Raw genomic sequence first — 18,644 nt, forward strand, 5'->3', positions numbered from 1 at the left:
CTGTGAATTTGGCCTTATACTTTTATCCTGATTTGCTGTGTGGTTTTTCTTTTTATTGCTCAGTGGAGTGAGCAGAGAATTCAGTGCCACTCAATTTCTTCGTCTTTGGTAATGCCTTCCACCATTAATATTATTGAAACTTTTTTTTTGTATTTATAAGATAAAGTATGGAATTCTGACAACTTAATTGCCAATAATTCATTGCCAGTATGAGGTATAACTGGTAACACACTGAACATTTGTTTTCATCTTGGGAACAAAAAATAGTCAATACTCATCTCACAAATGGTAGAGAAAGAACTACTTTTTCACAGTTATGTCATTATGTCAATACAGTTCTCATAGTGGATTGGGAAGAGAGTTTTGCCAGAAGCTTTATAAGTGAAATTTGTCTCCTTTTTCTTTTTTGCTTATGCTGAAATTATGCCTCACAATACCTCGGGGAGCTGATGGGCAAAAAATGCCTTGAACTCAACTGCATCACACGGTTTGGATAAGAGTCTTTTTCACATGATCAGCAAAGCTTACTATCAAAGAGACAACTTAAAGAAGGTATCAGCAGCAAACAAACATGCTAGTCTAAATATTTATTTAACCCCATCTCTGCAATATTTGGGCACCTAAGATATAAAACACACAATCCGAAAACAGAAACTTGATATTTTAAATTGCTCAACTTCTGTCTCCACATCCCTTTTTGTTTTTAATAAGAAATTTTCATGGATTGTTACATTTCTATTAGGTGGCCAGTTTGTTTTGTTGGCAAAACAAAGGGGTCAAAGAATTGAAGGAAAAGCAGGAGTTGGTCTATGTATATAAAACCCTACAATGTAAGAAAGGGCAGAAGAGTGGAATCTATTATAAAAACAAATGAATTTTAGAAAAAATATGACAGGAAAGCCACAAAGTGTCCTTCATAAGAAAGTAAGATGCAACATGTCCTGTCACTAAGCATATATTTTATTCCTCCATGGTGACAGGGAACCCCACCCACTCCTTATATAGAAAGGTCCGATTTTGATGCAATTTCCAGGATATAAACCCAAGTGTCCTTCATTTACTTTGGTGATGATACAAGTTCACAATGTTGTGATGCTGTATCACCATCCAAATGGCAAGAAGTCATAGAGCAAATGTCAAACTCTTGATGCAAAAATCTCAGGACAAAGCAACAATATTTGTAACCATAAAGAATGGAGGGGGGAAGTCTTATTATCTTACTTCCTGTGAATGAAAAGTGATACAGAATGAAAACTAATGGGAAAAGTTGAAGAGTAGAAGCAATAGCAATACTCTAAGGGGAATGGCAATATTCATAAAAGCAACACTCAGCAACAAAACAGTCAGCTCCAATATGCAAAACAGAATGAAGAAGAGTGTAATAGAAAACAGAGTTATATGTAGGAAGGGCTAGAAGTAACAGGGCACATGTCCATGTACACCAATGATAAGTATATGGAGCTGCCACATGCACACATACACTATATCAGAAATGTGGGATCCTTTGTTCTCTCTGGATTATAAAACAGCAGCAGCAATACAACTGACTGCCTATGCAAAAAGTTCTGAGTAGCATGGAGCAGAGTGGGAGAAATATCTGGGCAGTCAGCAATTATTCACCGCTAGTGCTACGAGGAAGTAGGGGAAGAGAAAGGAAGCAAGCAGAATTAAGACAAGGGAGGCACTTCATTCAGTGAGATGATTAGCATTACTGTGTTCTAGTCTATATGTCATCTCCTCCAAGGGTACAGGACCCAGTAGAGGAAGTGAGAAGAAAGTGGCTGCGAGACAATAAACAGTTAGGTCTGTTGATTTTCTTTAAACAAAACGTAAAATCAATGTGCCAACCTTTGACAGCATGGTTCACTAACTTTCTCCAAAACCTTAAAATTAAATGAGGCTTGGGATACCAATATTAAGTATATTTATACACCAAAAAATGTTTAGTGAAACATAATTCAAAATGACTGTGCAGCTACAGCACTGAAAGTTATTAGGAATAATATTAAGCAGACTTGTTTATGATCTACAAAAAAAGAAAAAATTTCTCTGAATGCTTTAAGAAGCCCCATCTTTCCAAAATATATGGAACAGTTGATTTTGATTTCAGACAGGCCAGACTGATTTAAAATCAGACCAGAAAAATCAACAGTGGTACAATTCCTTCCTTACTATGGTAACCACACCAGACGAGAAAGTGTGTCTGTAATATGGCTATTAGTAAAACAAATTAATATTACTACCATATGCTAAAAACTGTAGTCTACCTCAAGAATAAAATCTATGCCCACACTCTTTAATATTAAACTATACAGAAAACATCCTCAGAAAAACATAAATCTCTGACTAAAATATCCCACAAAATTCTATATATTTTCTTTGGGTGACACAGATATATACTTGTTTTGACATAATTGGTCATGGCTTGTCAACACTGATATGTCAAGCAATTCACCTAAGTCACACTTTCATCTGCAGAGCTTAACTTGCAAAATCTGAACAGTTCACATTTCCAGTCTGTTGGCTTTATTCTTTATCAAACAAAATATAGTTTGGGAGGTAAAGTGATTGTATAGTTCTTTGTATAAGGGAAATAGCAGTATTGTGAAAACATCAGTAACAGTGCTCAAACACATTTTTTTGGAAAAGAAAAAACAGAAAAAAGCCCTGTAAAATGATATGCTCACGTTAAAGTAACCAATGCAGCACAAAATAGAATGGAACCTAAGAACTCCATAAATCTCAGAAAACTGTGGATCCTCATTCCACAGCAAGGCAACTTTTTCATCAGAGAAGTATGATCTGTTACTAACCAACCAACCCCCAGCCCTTTAGGCCTCACTAATTCTGCTCTATAGCAGAGAATAAAAGAGCCAAGAGACGTCACCCAATTAGCTCCCAGCCTCTCACATTGCACCACCTCAGTAGTTGGGACCTTCCCACCCACAGCAATGAAGCAAAGGGTAGTCAATCTTGCCCTGGAGGGGGCAGATAATTTTCCTTTGTAACTAGTGGTGGGGAAATGAAGAAAATAAATCAAAAGCTGGGTCTCTGTCCAATCTGTAAGCTGAGGAAGAGCCCCATATGTTCAGGCTGTGATCCCATTAAATTTCTGCTGGGGAACACTGCACCTTAGTATCAGAATTTACACCAAACATATTCAGCGGAATCGCTAAGCATCATTCCCAAGAGCCCAATTGCTATAAGTGACAGGCTGCCCTGAATGAGCCAAAATTTCCAATCCTGGGAAGGAAGAGTGTGGAAAGCCTCAATGAATACTTCATAGCCAAAAGAAGGGGAACATTAGCTCCATAGTCAAGAGTTATCCTTGTGGTTTCTTAGCCCAGAAAACACACAGAATTTCAATGGACTAACAATTGCAAAGACAAAATTTCAAGACTCAGGATGAATCTGATCCTCCAACTTCTCGATGGCTGACCTACTATATCCACTAGTGTTACACTAGAGATGAATTTGTCACAATGTAGTCAATTTCACTTTTGCAACTAAAGAAGTTTTAAATTTAAGAAGTGCTGGGAACTGTAGTTTTTGTTAGGATGTAGTAAGGTCACCTAGGACTACTCTACACTTAAAAAGCTGAAGTTGGGGTTCGCCTGTCGGCGTAGGTACTCCACCTGCCTAAAAGGCGGTAGATGGGTTGATGGGAGAATTCTCCTGTCGACCAACCAGCACTGTCTACACTGGGGGTTAGATAGGTTTAACTGCGTCACTCAGGAGTATGGATTTTTCACACCCTGAGCAATGTAGACCTAATTTCCTAGTGTAGATGAAGCCCTACTCAGAGCTGGTCACACTTTAGAATCTATGTTTGTCACAGATTGGAAGTGGAAGTCACATCTTTCTATGGATCACTACCATCTACATCTTGAGATCATGATGCACTCCTCTGATTGGAATCAAGGACCAAGTTGGCAAATGGAACTCAATGGGTTTCAGACAATCTAGAGATGGATACTGTTTTGACTACAGACCACACTACTGTGGTCTGCCATGTACAGTAGGATATTATAACCATTTCTTATCCTAGACGATTATCATTTTGGATCTTAAACACTAAGTATGGCTTCATCTTTGCATGGTACTTGGATGACTTACAACTGATGATAAGAAAGCCTGCTAGAGGGCTGCTGGTGGAATTCTCATTCCAAACTAGGTAACTGGAGCATGAATAATTTTTTTTTTTAACATATGCCACGATGGTATGGGAAATCCTGATGTGCAACCATTCCAGATGGTCGTCAACCTAATTAATCCAAGTTGTTAGCACAGCATTCAGTGAAACAATCACATGTTTATCACTGAGGAGTTCTAAATTTTTTTTTTCTAAAAACACTGCTCAGATCCAGATCAAGAAGTTTGCACCTGTGCTGGCAAAACTGTACCGGGGAGAGTAGGGAAAAAGGAAGAGAAGAGGAGCAGATTTTTCTATAATTTAATTTCAAACAGAGTTTTGCTGAAGTAGTGAGAAATCTGAAGGCTATGACTGAAAGACAAATGGAGAGACACTGGGACCAGTTAACTATCAGTGCCCCCCGCTGGGTAGCATCTACTTTTAAAGAAGATATTGTTAGACACACGCATACTCCCGCCCCTGCTCAACAAACTCTCTCAAGATGGAAGATTACTCCAATTATCACCCTGTCTTGAATCTTCCTTTTGGGAAAAGGCTGTCAAGGACGACGGGTGGAACCATTCTGGCAGCATCTAGGACTCTCAAGTCTTCTCACCCATTCAGTACATTACACAGATTATACTTGTGTCAGTTGGTGACTTTCTTCTGGCAATGGATGAAGATCAAATACTCATGCTCATTCTTTCAGACTGTTGGACAATGCTGCCTATGAAGTTATGCTGACACATTTACAACCCAAAGATAAATGGAATCACCCAAGTGGCTCCATTCCTTTCTTTAAGGGAGAACCCACAAAGTAAAATAGGCCAATTGCTCATTTACTTTTAGCAAGGCCCCACAGGCTTCTAGCTTCTATTCTGGCTTCTCACATGTTCAACGTCTATCTGAGCGGGGAACTATCTTATTGTTCTATGTTTGTACAGTGCCTGGTACAACAGGGTCCTGGTCCACAACGGGGTCCTGGGGCTCCGAGACATGATTGAAATACATATAATAAATAAATAAATAAATATGGAGCCGCTGAGACAAGAAAGAAAGACAGACAGTATACGGACAATATCCAACATATAGTTTCACAGATTTGTAGATTTTAAGGCAAAAGAAATTATTACGTTCTTCTAGTGTTACTTCCTGTAAAACACAGGCCAAAGAATTGTATGCAATATTCTTGCATCAGGCCCACATATTACGGTTAAGTTAGAAACGGGGGGGGGGGGAGGGAGGGGAAAAAAAAAAGAAAAGCACATCAGATCTTAAAGACTTCAAATGATGGAAAATCCACCACATACCCTGGTAAACTGTTCAAAATATGTGCCTTAATTCTAACCTGATTTTATCGAGCTTCAGCTTTTAGCCACTGAACCTTGTAAAGCCTTTATCTGCTAGATTCAAAAGGGCTCTCTTCTACCAGAAATCTTCTCTCCATATAGGTACTTATCAAGTATGATACATCACCTCTTAATTTTCTCTTTGATAAAATAACTAGCTTGAGCTTCCTAAGTGTCTCACTGTAAGGCATATGTCAAAAATTCAAATAATTTGCGTAGCTCTCTTCTGAACTTTTTCTATACTTTTTTTTTTAACATAAAAAATGTATACAGCCCTCTAGTAAAGGTGTTACCAATGCTGTATACAGAGGTGATATCACTTCCTTATTCCTACTTGATATTCCCCCGCCTATATGTCCAAAGATTGCATTAGCCTAATTAGCTAGAACATCGCACTGGAAACTCGCGTTTAATTCCATGATCCCTACGTCTCTCCCAGAGTTACTGCTTTACTGGATTCATATCCCCACCCATTAGTGTCATCTACTTTCTTTGTTCCTAGATGTATGAACTTGCATTTGTTTGTAATAAAAAGCATGTTGTCCAAATTAGTCCAGGTACCAATCTGCCTTACTGACCTGGCCTTGTCATTATTTACCACTCCATCAATTTGGTCATCTATAAACTTTACCACTAGAAGCACTCCTTTTGCCTGATGATTCCTACTGAGATCACTCATTTGTCCAGTTCTTAATCTGTTTAATATGGGCAACACTGATCTTCTGCACTGCTCATTTTTTACGCAGTTGTGGGCAGTAAGTTAAATACCTTATGTCAGCACTTACTGAATCAAACTTGTATTCTCATCAAAAAGTGATATTAAGTTAGTCTGATAAGACCTATTTTTCATAAAATTATATTGACAGAATTAGTTATGCTACAATCTTTTATTCTTTACTGATTGCATCCCATATTAGCCTTCCCATCATTTTGCACAGGAATGTCATACTAACCAGACCATAGTTACCAGACTCATCCTATTTACCCTTTTCAAATATTGGGAAAACATTCATTCTTCCAGTCCTCTGGAATTTCCCCCATATTCCAAGATTTGTTTAAAAATCAGCACCATTAGTTCAGAGAACACCTTGGCCAATTTTTTTTTAAAATGCCTGGTTGCACGTTATCAGGACCTGGAGATTTAAAATGTTTATCCATAGCAGTTGCTGTTTAACATCCTGTCTAGTAAATGTCTGAATACAAAGTATTTCATTAAGAAAGCAGTATGACTGCTCAGAGCTCCGGTATGAAACTGCAGAAAAACCTGAGAGTCTCTGGATTACGTTTAGAAGTGTGAACAACAAGGGTGATGTCATGGTGGGAGTCTGCTATAGACCACCAGACCAGGGGGATGAGGTGGACGAGGCTTTCTTCCAACAACTAGCAGAAGTTACTAGATCGCAGGCCCTGGTTCTCATGGGAGACTTTAATCACCCTGATATCTGCTGGGAGAGCAATACAGTGGTGCACAGACAATCCAGGAAGTTTTTGGAAAGTGTAGGGGACAATTTCCTGGTGCAAGTGCTGGAGGAACCAACTAGGGGCAGAGCTCTTCTTGACCTGCTGCTCACAAACAGAGAAGAGTTAGTAGGGGAAGCAAAAGTGGATCGGAACCTGGGAGGCAGTGACCATGAGATGGTCAAGTTCAAGATCCTGACACAATGAAGAAAGGAGAGCAGCAGAATACGAACTCTGGACTTCAGAAAAGCAGACTTTGACTCCCTCAGGGAACGGATGGGCAGTATCCCCTGAGAGAACAACATGAGGGGGTAAGGAGTCCAGGAGAGCTGGTTGTATTTTAAAGAATCCTTACTGAGATTGCAGGAACAAACCATCCCGATGTGTAGAAAGAATAGTAAATATGGCAGGCGACCAGCTTGGCTTAACAGTGAAATCCTTGCTGATCTTAAACACAAAAAAGAAGCTTACAAGAAGTGGAAGATTGGACAAATGACCAGGGAGGAGTATAAATATATTGCTCAGGCATGCAGGAGAGAAATCAGGAAGGCCAAATTGCATTTGGAGTTGCAGCTAGCGAGAGATGTTAAGAGTAACAAGAAGGGTTTCTTCAGGTATATTAGCAACAAGAAGAAAGTCAAGGAAAGTGTGGGCCCCTTACTGAATGAGGGAGGCAACCTAGTGACAGAGGATGTGGAAAAAGCTAATGTATTCAATGCTTTTTTTGCCTCTGTCTTCACAAACAAGATCAGCTACCAGCCTGCTGCACTGGGCAGCACAGTAAGGGGAGAAGGTGACCAGCCCTCTGTGGAGAAAGAAGTGGTTCGGGACTATTTAGAAAAACTGGACGAGCACAAGTCTATGGGGCCAGATGCGCAGCATCCGAGGGTGCTAAAGGAGTTGGCGGATGTGATTGCAGAGCCATTGGCCCCTTACTGAATGAGGGAGGCAACCTAGTGACAGAGGATGTGGAAAAAGCTAATGTATTCAATGCTTTTTTTGCCTCTGTCTTCACAAACAAGATCAGCTACCAGCCTGCTGCACTGGGCAGCACAGTAAGGGGAGAAGGTGACCAGCCCTCTGTGGAGAAAGAAGTGGTTCGGGACTATTTAGAAAAACTGGACGAGCACAAGTCTATGGGGCCAGATGCGCTGCATCCGAGGGTGCTAAAGGAGTTGGCGGATGTGATTGCAGAGCCATTGGCCATTATCTTCGAATGGTGGTGGGAAGCGTCTGGAGGTAGGCAGAAAAAAAAAAAAGAAGAGTAATGTAGTATAGTATTAAAATACAGCATGCTATTAAAAGTCAATTTATTAACTTTTTTATTAACGTCTTTAACTGTAATGTGAAAAGTCAGTGCTAATTTTGACAGTCATTTCATTTTTGGCCACTTAGCTGGCAGCGTTTTGCATCAACCAGAGCATCAATATTAGGTTTGATATCCTGAGACAAAACCAATCTCAGTGTTGCTTTCAAATGTTCATCAGTGAGCCTTGACCTTAACACAGATTTGTTAATCTTCATGGAAGAGAAAAACTGTTCACATATATATGTACTTCCAAACATTGCAATTATCCTTGCGGAAGCAGAGAATAACATGGGAAATCTTTCTTGTGAAAGAAACCTGTAGAATTCTGGAATTCCAACATCTGTATACTTCTGCTTCAAAATGGTGTCACACTGAAGCTGTGGAACCTCCTTGTTTTTCATTTTCATGAAGTAATCAATCTCCTCTCTAAGTGCATAAAAACCCGCTTCAAAACATTTCTACGACTCAATCATCTAACCTGAGTGTGATACAGAAGTTCCCCATATTCACTGTTCATACTTGCTAGAAAAGAAGTGAACTGTCTGTGATTTAGCCCTCGGGCATATATAAAATTAACAGTTTTAACAACTACATCCATAACTTCCTTCATTTGTAGACTTTTACTACACGGGGCTTCTTGGTGCAAAATACAATGTATACCGGTGAAGCTAATTCCTGCTATATTGAGGCTGTTCGGTTTGGTCTTCAATAATCCAACCACACCAACGTTTTCAGAGCACATTGATGGTGCACCGTCCGTAGCCAAAAATACGAGTTTGTTCCATGGCAGTACAGCTTTTTCAATGCACTCTTCAAGTTCTTGAAATATGTCACGTTCCATTGAGGTACCCTTCAGTGGCATTAAGTCTAGCAATTCTTCAGTTATATTCAAATTGCAATCCACACCTCTAATGAACACTGCACACTGTGCAGTATCTGAGACATCTGTACTCTCATCAAGAGCAATTGAAAATGCTTTGAAGTCTTTTGCCATTTGAATCAATTGTTTTTGCACATTATCAGCTAAATCCATTATCCTGCAGGCAACTGTATTGGCAGACAAGCTTATGCATTCAAAACTCTCTTCCTATCAGGACATAAAATTTCGCTGTCCTTCATAAGACATTCTTTTACGAATAAGCCTTCTGTAAAAGGTCACGATGATTTAGCTATCATTTCACTTATCACAAAACTTGCTCTTACTGAATTTTTGCTAGACTTGTTAATCCCTGAAAAGAAATTTCTTTGCTTGGCAAATGCTGCTTTAAGTTGCTGAACTTTTTCCTCTCGGGTTTTTCCGGTGAATGCATCATATTTTTCACGGTGCATCATGTCGTGGTGCCGACGCACATTATACTCCTTGGGAACAGCAATCGTTTGCTGACAAATAAGGCATTGAATTATATCTTTTACCTCTGTGAAAAAATATAAATTCGCCCATTTGTTTTGGAAAACACTCTTTTCTTCCATAAGTGTTCTTTTTTCAACAAAGTCATTTCCAAGCGGTTTTAATAAAATATATACACTCAGTAATGCACCTCACTCAAAGGACAAAACATGCACTTAGCTAGATTGTGTCAAAAGACTCACTAAAATCAAGATATCACACCTACTGTTTGCCCCATCCACTAGACCAATAATCCTGTCAAAGGAGGAAATTAGATTGGTTTGGCATGATTTGTTCTTGACAAATCCATGCTGGCTATTCCTTATAACCCTCTTATCCTCTATGTGCTTACAAAGTGATTGTTTAATCATTTCTTCCACCATCTTTCCAGGTATTGCAGTTACACTGCCAGGTCTATAATTTCCTGGGTCCCCTTTGTTCCCCTTTTTAAAAGGTAAGTATTATATTTGCCCTCCTCTAGTCCTCCGAGACTTCACTGGTCCTCCATGACTTCTCAAAGATAAATGCTAACAGTTCCAAGACTGCTTCAATTAGATCCCTAAGCACCCTAGGATGAACTTCATCAGACCCTGCCCAACTTGAATACATCTAACTTACCCAAGTATTCTTTAACCTGTTCTTTCCCTATTTCAGCTAGCATTTCTTCCCTTTGTTGTTAATATTAATTTTGTTGAGTATTGCTCATCATTATCCTTTTTAGTGAAGACTGAAGCAAACTAGACATTAAACTTCACCCAGCTTCTTTCCTAGTACAAATCAGAAATATTTATTCAATGTTTTTGCTTTCTTTGCATCATTATTGACAATTTTTCCATACCTACTGAGTAATGGATTTATGACTTTCCTAGGATTTCATTTGCCCTTGAAATACTTCTTAAAAGTCCTTCCTGCACTATGTGCCAGTTAAGGCTGCACACATTACATATCTAAATTAAAAGTCTCTAAAGTAAGGAAATGAAAAGTTCAGCCATCTGGGTAGAGCCCTTTATAGCTCTACCCAGATTCACAATCTCATAATTCAACTCACAAATGCCTTCTATCTTAAGTATATATATGGCCCCATAATCATGGTTTCTGAGCACCTCACAATCTTTAATATATTTAGCCTCACAACACCCCTGCGAGGTAGATAAATATCATAATCCCCATTTTACAGATGAGGAACTGAGGCACAAAGAGACTTAGGGTACGTCTTCACTACCGGCCGGATCGGCGGGTAGCAATCGATTTCTCAGGGATTGATATATCACGTCTCATCTAGACGCGATATATCGATCCCCGAACGCGCTCCTGTCGACTCCGGAACTCCACCAATGCGAACGGCGGTAGCGGAGTCAACATGGGGAGCCACGGACGTCGATCCTGCGCCGTGAGGACGGTAAGTAATTCGATCTAAGGTACTTCGACTTCAGCTACGCTATTCACGTAGCTGAAGCTGCGTATCTTAGATCGATCCCCCCCCTAGTGTAGACCAGCCCTTAGTGACTTGCCCAAGATCACACAGGGATTCTGTGGCAGACCAGGGACATTAACCCAGGACTCCTGTATCCTAAGCTGGTGCCCAAACCACTGGAACATCCTTCCTCATTCTATCCTTCCTTATATTTATCTGAGTAATAATATCCACAAAGATTATATAAAACCAATAATGGGTATTCATCCACCCTTATGCCTCAGAAAGATCCAAAAGGGTATGCTCCAAGTCCACAAGTGGGTCAGGTTCAAAAGGGAAGGCAGAAGAGAGAAATGCTCAAAAAGGGCAATTCCAGTGGCATATAGCCATGAAAACTTCCAATATACTGTAAAGTATGCACAGTATAAACACTTTACTGGTTAATCTTCAAGACTATAGCATTCACCACTAATTGTCAGTAGTTGGTTTAGGGGTTTATATATGATGAAAATTTGAGGGAGTAGGTTCTCTCTTTATACGTATTTATTACCTCCTAAAAGTAAGACGTTTTATTTCTAAGGGTGGCATTTTAAAGTACCATTGTTCAGCGTATTGGTATTTAAGATTTAAGTCACACTGCCTCCATTGTACTGGGCACCATACCAGCACAAAGTAAGATCCCTGCCCCCAAGAGTTTATAAACCTAAGACCTTGTCCTACACAAAGAACTGTGTTGGAGGAACCCTGTGCCCATGCAAAATCCCACTGAAGTCAATGGGGCTCCAGTCAGGTGTAGGACAGAGACTACCTACACTCTGCAAGATTGGGGCCTAAGAAGGCAAGCAATATACTAGAGGGAGAAGGGGGGAAATACTACATGAAAAACAGGTCTACTTAGAACATTATAAATATTCCATAGCTTCCCCATAACATACCTGTCTTTTAAAAACAAAAAGGCCACTTTTCTCATGTGGCCCTGACCCCTTTATACGAACAAAATTAGGATGTTGTTTCTCAAAGTTGTTTTAACTAATTGCAAAAACCACCATAGTTTATTTTGAAAACATGAATAATGAACCTAATTGGTATATATGCTTTCCATAGTAGCTCCTGTAAAGTGAAATTAAGAATACCTACCTCCATTTTCTTCTCCATTACTATTGTTTGTCTCAGCCATTTCAGTGCCATCTAACTCAGATTCACATCCTATATCTAATGTTCCATCTGCTGGGCATGTAGATTCTTCTTTCTGCAGTTAAAAAAAAAAAAACCCCAAAAAAACCAAAGGGGCGGGGGAGAGGAGAGAGAAAAGAAAAATAATGTAAGGCCAGCCACAAAAAATGTTTATATTACTGTTAGGTTTACCCAAAGGTAAAACTGTTGCAACACATTTGGGTGTCTACATTTCAAAAACTAATCTGCTTCCTGTATATGAGTTACTTTATGGAAAGAAGTAAAACGTGATCTTTACGAGATAGCTCTTTTAGCTTTTGATTTTCAAGTTATCCTGTAAAAAGTCACAATTTAGACTTTTGTAAGAAAAAGTTATAAATCAAAATGCACTTCTTTCGCTTTTTGTGTTTGAACAGACTTGTTTGGCACTTAAAAATTCTAGTCATCTAGCTGAACGTCCTAAGTGCTGCAAGAGAAACACAAATCCTTTAATGTTTCTCTTTTGCCTGTGCCTGTTTCCTGAATTCAAATAGCTGCAGTAACCTGGAACTCACAAGCCATGGGAATGATTGCAAATACCTGGTTTCGAGCCAGGGATCTCTTCAGATTTAAAACAAGACCAAACTAAACATTCTTCCACTAGCAAATGAGAAAATGATTATTCTGAAATACATTCATTGTTAACCAAAAAACAGTGTATTTTTAGTTCTAAGGACCAACATTATCCATACTGCTTTTATTGTTTCTAAACTGTGCACAATTATTTTTCTATCACAAATATCAAAGAATTTCCCCCAAAACGTCAATAGATTAAATCTAGTCTGTAGAACATGTAATTTCACATTATTGTTTTCTTGCCCCTACTTCACCCTCCTCCCCAGTATGAAGCCACTATAGTTTGATCATGGGTATCAGGGGGAAAAAAAATGTTTTCAAACACACAAGAAAAAACCCACAACTACAACCATCACCACCACTTAGTATCAAACCACTCAGGATTTTATCACTGTAATTATATTCCTGATTTAAAATAAGTTGCATCTTAAAAGCTATTTACACTGAACTTGCAAAAGTCTTCCACTGTTCAAAAAATTAAATATTAACACAATTACTTCATGAGAAAGTCAGTGTTCTTCTTGAACTCACTGCTTATAAAACAAAGGCCTTTCTGTTAACAATTCTACAGCATGGTTTTCTTACCATATGCCAAATTCAAGAACACGTATACTCTGAGATAAAACATTCAGTGTTTACTTTCATTATAAGACATCTGAAAACAGTTAGAAAACGACTTTCAGCTCATCTACTCCTCACAGAATCTAATTTGTTTACCTTTATATCTATTGAGACATACATGGCGCTATTAATCCACTTTATGTACTTTCTATATGCAAAAATTCAACTTACTTTGAGAGCATAGAGTCCCGACTTCCCAGGGATTTTGAAGAATGTTCCATCACCTACACGAGTGTTAGTATGAAGCATTGCATTCAGACAAGCTAATGGAGAGGTTCCACTGAAAAATAAAATTGTGCAAAAATAAAGCAGTCCAAGATCGAGTGCCTCTTGTAAAACTATTCCCTCTTTTTTCTTTTTTTTAAACCCATGCTTGCCTTGCCTTTTTTTTTTTTTTTAATTCTCCCAACCTTGAAAACATCTACATTACAACAACAGGCCAGTTTCAAACTTAATCATATGCATCTGTCCCCTAGGCTTCAGGCAAAAAGTCTGTGAATTATAATTATGCTTTTCTTCATATAGCAACCAGCTCCACATTCTAAAGGAACCAAAGTCCAAATATTTATGTGAAATTACTTCACAAATAACACCATGAAGCCTCATTTTCAAAATGTTACAGACAATGTGGCTGCTGCACATGAATGATCAAAACAGTACCAAGTTCAAGGGCAGCTGCATCCCATAGGATGAAAGGCAACAAAAGAATAATAATAAAGAGCCCAGGAAGAACATATTTAAACTTACAGGAGTTAAAGTTATTTAGGACAGTATTTTCCTAAAATGGCCAACCTAAGTTACTATAGAAACATACACACACATATTTTATACTTTTAGTGGAGCAATAATTATATGCAATATCATATTGAAATGAACTTTAAAGTACCTTTTAAAAATGGTCAAATAAAATCAATACCTTCACACTGTGTTTAATTTGTACGAATATCTTTATGTGATGTATACACAGGGCTAGATTTTACATGCAAGAGAAAAACAAAGCATGCATTTTTGCTCTGGCTAAATTCGTATTATTCTGAAAAGTTAATTTGGGGGATAGTGGGGGTGCAGGGAGCGCTCACAAACTTATCCTATTTCATATTAATGGAACAACTAAAATTAACTACAGCGTTTAGAGGTGTACTGTCATCGTATCTATCTCCCCATACACATTGCTATACTTATTATTAGAGACTGAACTTTCAATTGTGTTTCTTCACATAGACTCCAATCTTGCAAACACACATTTTTAACTTTATCCACATAAACAGTCCCATTGACTTAAGACTAACTAGTCATATGTGTAAAGTTATGCATTATTGTTTGCAGGACTGAGGCTACACCAGCAAAATACTGGGCCTGGAACTTAAAGTCCATCAGAAACTAATATGCTTCAGTTAGACAATACAAAAAGGCTGCAGGAATTATGGTTCAGGAGTCCATTATACAATTTTTAATTATACTAGTCCCTATTCAAAACTGTTTCTGGTAGATTTTATTGGTAGGAGCTAAATTCTGTCCTCTGATATGCACACTGTTCCTAATGAGTTCAATGGTTGCATCTCAAAGCAGAATTTGTCCATAATATATATACACACCTCTACCCCGATATAATACGACCCGATATAACATGAATTCGGATATAATGCAGTAACGCAGTGCTCCGGGGGGGGCGGGGCTGCGCACTCCGGCAGATCAAAGTAAGTTCGACATAACACGGTTTCACCTATAATGCGGTACGATTTTTTGGCTCCCGAGGACAGTGTTATATCGGGGTAGAGGTGTACACTAATTTTCTGACAAGATGGATTATATGATCATTTATTTGTTGTTCCAGTAAAAGCTCATAAGTAGTTAGTATAAGGTGTCCTCATATCAGAACAGCTGTATAATATAATTTATTATAGGTTACCTAAAGTACCATATTACCACAATATCTACTTCTGTATTGACTTTCAGACAGTGTACATACTGCTTCTTCATTAAAAACCAATACTACAGCTAAAACTGCGGCTTATAGAGCTTCATGTCAGATATTAAATGGTAAATTTTAAAACATACAAAATACCATTTTTAAAGGATTTGTTCTTTAAAAAAAATATTTTTCCTGCAAATAAAAAGAATCCTACATGTGATTTTGAGCTGATATACTACTATGTGACCAGTCTAGGATGTGAGTAAATTACAAGTACAGTTATTGTACTAGCTGTAAAGTAGAATATATTAAAATGTCTTGTTACTGATTGAAGATCAGTGAACACAGTTCAAATGAGATGCACGCCTTTCTCTAGAAATGTTCTTATTGAATTACTGGTGCAAATACAGTGACATATGGCATTTAACTGAGCAATGCAAGACCATTTTTCTCAAGTTACATTTTTTAGCTGATAACATATATAACTTGAAGCTACTGATAATTATGTCAGATGCTTGGAGCTTCTATTTAGTGAAGCTGTCAAAAATGAAGACTATTTCAGCAGGATGCTGATAGGAAGATGCTAACTGCAAAGGCAGCTGAATTCTATGCATGGAATAACAAAATAGAGTTGTGTGTGTCTATATAATACTCAAGTTTGCATTTAGCATCTTTCTTCTAATTTCTGCTGCTGGTCCATCTAGAGAGATTTTGGTCACAACACTTGTGTTTAGGTATCTCATCATTAGGCAATTACAATACAAGATAAATGCACTCAAAATGCAGAACTCTCCCCCCACGGCCACTATTGTTCTCACAGCAGGTATCTTAATCTTCAAATACTGACCAATTGGTAAATGGACAACAGTAACAACTTTCAGAGTGCAAAGGAATCCATGTCAGCTACTGAGCAGTAAGTACATGTATCTGATGTGCCAACTTCAACAATCCCTATATTAGCTCCCCTCCTGTAGAACACCAAGAGGGGGAAGTGGAGATCAGACCAATTCTCCTTGTGTTGAAGTTGAACTGTATAATCCTCAGGAGATCTTGCCACATACTTCTTCAGAAAGCACCAGGCTGCATCCTGAAAACCCAATGACCAACGATCCAATCATGCAGTGTGGTGTCAGCTGAGTGGAACTGAGTCTGAATATTACCCTAGTTTGCTAGGGATGCATGAAACGTATAATGAGCACTCCAACCTTCCCTCCTTCTTGAAGGCCACACTCCTCTTTTCACAGGCTACCACTCTTTCGTCTTTGTGGTAGAGAGAGTCAAGGCTGCAGTTGCCCAAGAGTATCTTAAAAAGCTACATGGCTGTTTTCCCCATTCACTAGGTCTTTCCTAGGCATTTTGTGACTTCCCCTGCACTATTTTATTCCTTGCATGTCAAACAGAAGATACTAAAAAAACTTTGGGTCAAACTGTATCAGAATCAGTTCAATTTTGACCAAGTTGCACATCATGCCTTGGTATTTATGACTCTAAAAGAGCCACGTGTTTTAAACCTACACATTGAAAAAATGTTTGTTACTATAAATCAGCATATATGAAAATTATTTTACATTTTAAAATAGGGCGACTAGACAGCAAATGTGAAATATCAGGACAGCGGTGGGGGGGGTAATAGGAGTCTATATAAGAAAAAGACCCAAAAATGGGGACTGTCCCTATAAAATCAGGACATCTAGTCACCCTATTTTAAAATTACATTTTATACTGTGTGGAAAACTATTTTGTTATTATGAAAAACATTCTTGAGTACTTTCATCTGTAATAGTATATGTCTTTAAGGTGGGTATTTCCTGTTACCACAAGAAAACCGATTTACTCTCACACAAAAAACAAGCACTTTTAGAAAATACTTTCAAAAGTATAAAATATTTTAAAAGATACTTACTTCCTATAAAGGAGTTAGGGAGGCACGAAGCAACCACATACAAAACAAGAAAGAAAAAGAATAATTGGTTAGTCTTCCAATACAAAAAGGTGTTACGACTTTTTGATAATATAAAAGATATTGTCAAGTAGTTTAGGATGCAAAATTTGTTGTTTTCTAAAACTGTTATGATTTAGAAGGACACAAGTTCTTAAACACTGTGTGGTATCTTCCTCCTAATATGCACACAAACTTCCATTTACCAGTGCAAGCTTCCCCTTTCTCCCCTCAAAAAGTATCCTGTATTTTGTGCTTTTGAGCTCCCTATGCAGGTTCTGCAGCAGGAGTTAACTAAATTAACCCTCTGCAAGTAGACAAGAAAGAAATCTGACTACTATGTTCAATTATCCTCCATAAAACATCTGGGAGAACTGAAGAACAATTTTTGCCACAGAGAAAAGGACAAAAGTCAATACAAACAAGGTTTGTTTTTTTTAAGATTACTAAGCACAATGAAAAATATGTTTAAATAAATTAAAACCCCTTAAAAACCTAAAGTTGTAGCCTCCGTTTAATTTTAATCACCTTTGCTAGATGGATTGCCATGCGAAAGATGGCTTGCCAAAGTATACTGTTTTTAAAAAAAGGGAAATTAATTGATTAAATTCAATTTAAACAAGTACCGCATAGCAGACAAATATTTCCCCACACTGCCCAGCCAATGTACCTCAACTGCAGAAGAAGGGAGGCCACCAGTAGCAACAAGAGAAGTCCAGCCATTACGCACATGCAGATTTTTGTTTAGGCCTCTTCATCACGATTAGTAACAAGGGTGTCACTTAGTTCCAAGTCTGATGACAATTTCAATAATGTGGACACCTGAGTGCTGCAAATGGTACTAAAATCACCAATTCATTTCACACGGGCAACCAAACAGCCAACAGACACTAACAACTTTTGACCACTACTGGAAACAAACCAAAAGTGAAAGCTCCATAACTCATTACTAATCCCTAGAGCTAACACGAGCCGTATCTTTAGTAGTATTCAAATATTCTGTAGAAGCTAGAGATTTACCCTACACTATAAATAAATTAAACTAATATTTTTTCAATATATATGACAGCCAGAAATGCTGGGGGAAGCCTTGACTGAGCATGTTGTTTGCCCATGCACATTGTAAAGCAACACATATGGGGCCTGATCCAAAGGCCTGCTAAAGGCAGTGGAAATACTTTAATTGACTTCATGCAGCTTTGGATCAAGCCCTTCCTTACACAGTAACAATCAGCATGAGGTTATTACCCCTCTCCTCTTCAAGAACTAGCTGACACAAAACTTAAAGTGAGCAAAATCATTTCAACTAGGAAAAATACACATGAACATACACAC

At 38.2% G+C, this 18,644-nt stretch overlaps 1 protein-coding gene across 7 annotated transcripts in view; it reads right to left on the reverse strand.

Moving 5' to 3' along the window:
- Nucleotides 1–18,644, reverse strand: part of ASXL3 (ASXL transcriptional regulator 3) — a 161,155-nt gene that overhangs the window by 75,029 nt on the left and 67,482 nt on the right. For 6 of the 7 annotated variants that reach the window (XM_045006541.1, XM_045006542.1, XM_045006543.1 and 3 more), the window contains 2 exons: nt 13,630–13,738; nt 12,187–12,298 (listed from right to left, as the gene is read on the reverse strand). In XM_045006541.1, the coding sequence (XP_044862476.1) occupies nt 12,187–12,298; nt 13,630–13,738 (221 nt within the window). Of the gene's footprint in view, nt 1–12,186; nt 12,299–13,629; nt 13,739–14,374; nt 14,393–18,644 lie in introns of those variants that run through there. The other variant, XM_045006546.1, reaches the window with a different exon arrangement.

Source organism: Mauremys mutica, chromosome 2 (genome assembly GCF_020497125.1).
Source record: "Mauremys mutica isolate MM-2020 ecotype Southern chromosome 2, ASM2049712v1, whole genome shotgun sequence".
Lineage (NCBI taxonomy): Eukaryota > Metazoa > Chordata > Testudines > Geoemydidae > Mauremys > Mauremys mutica.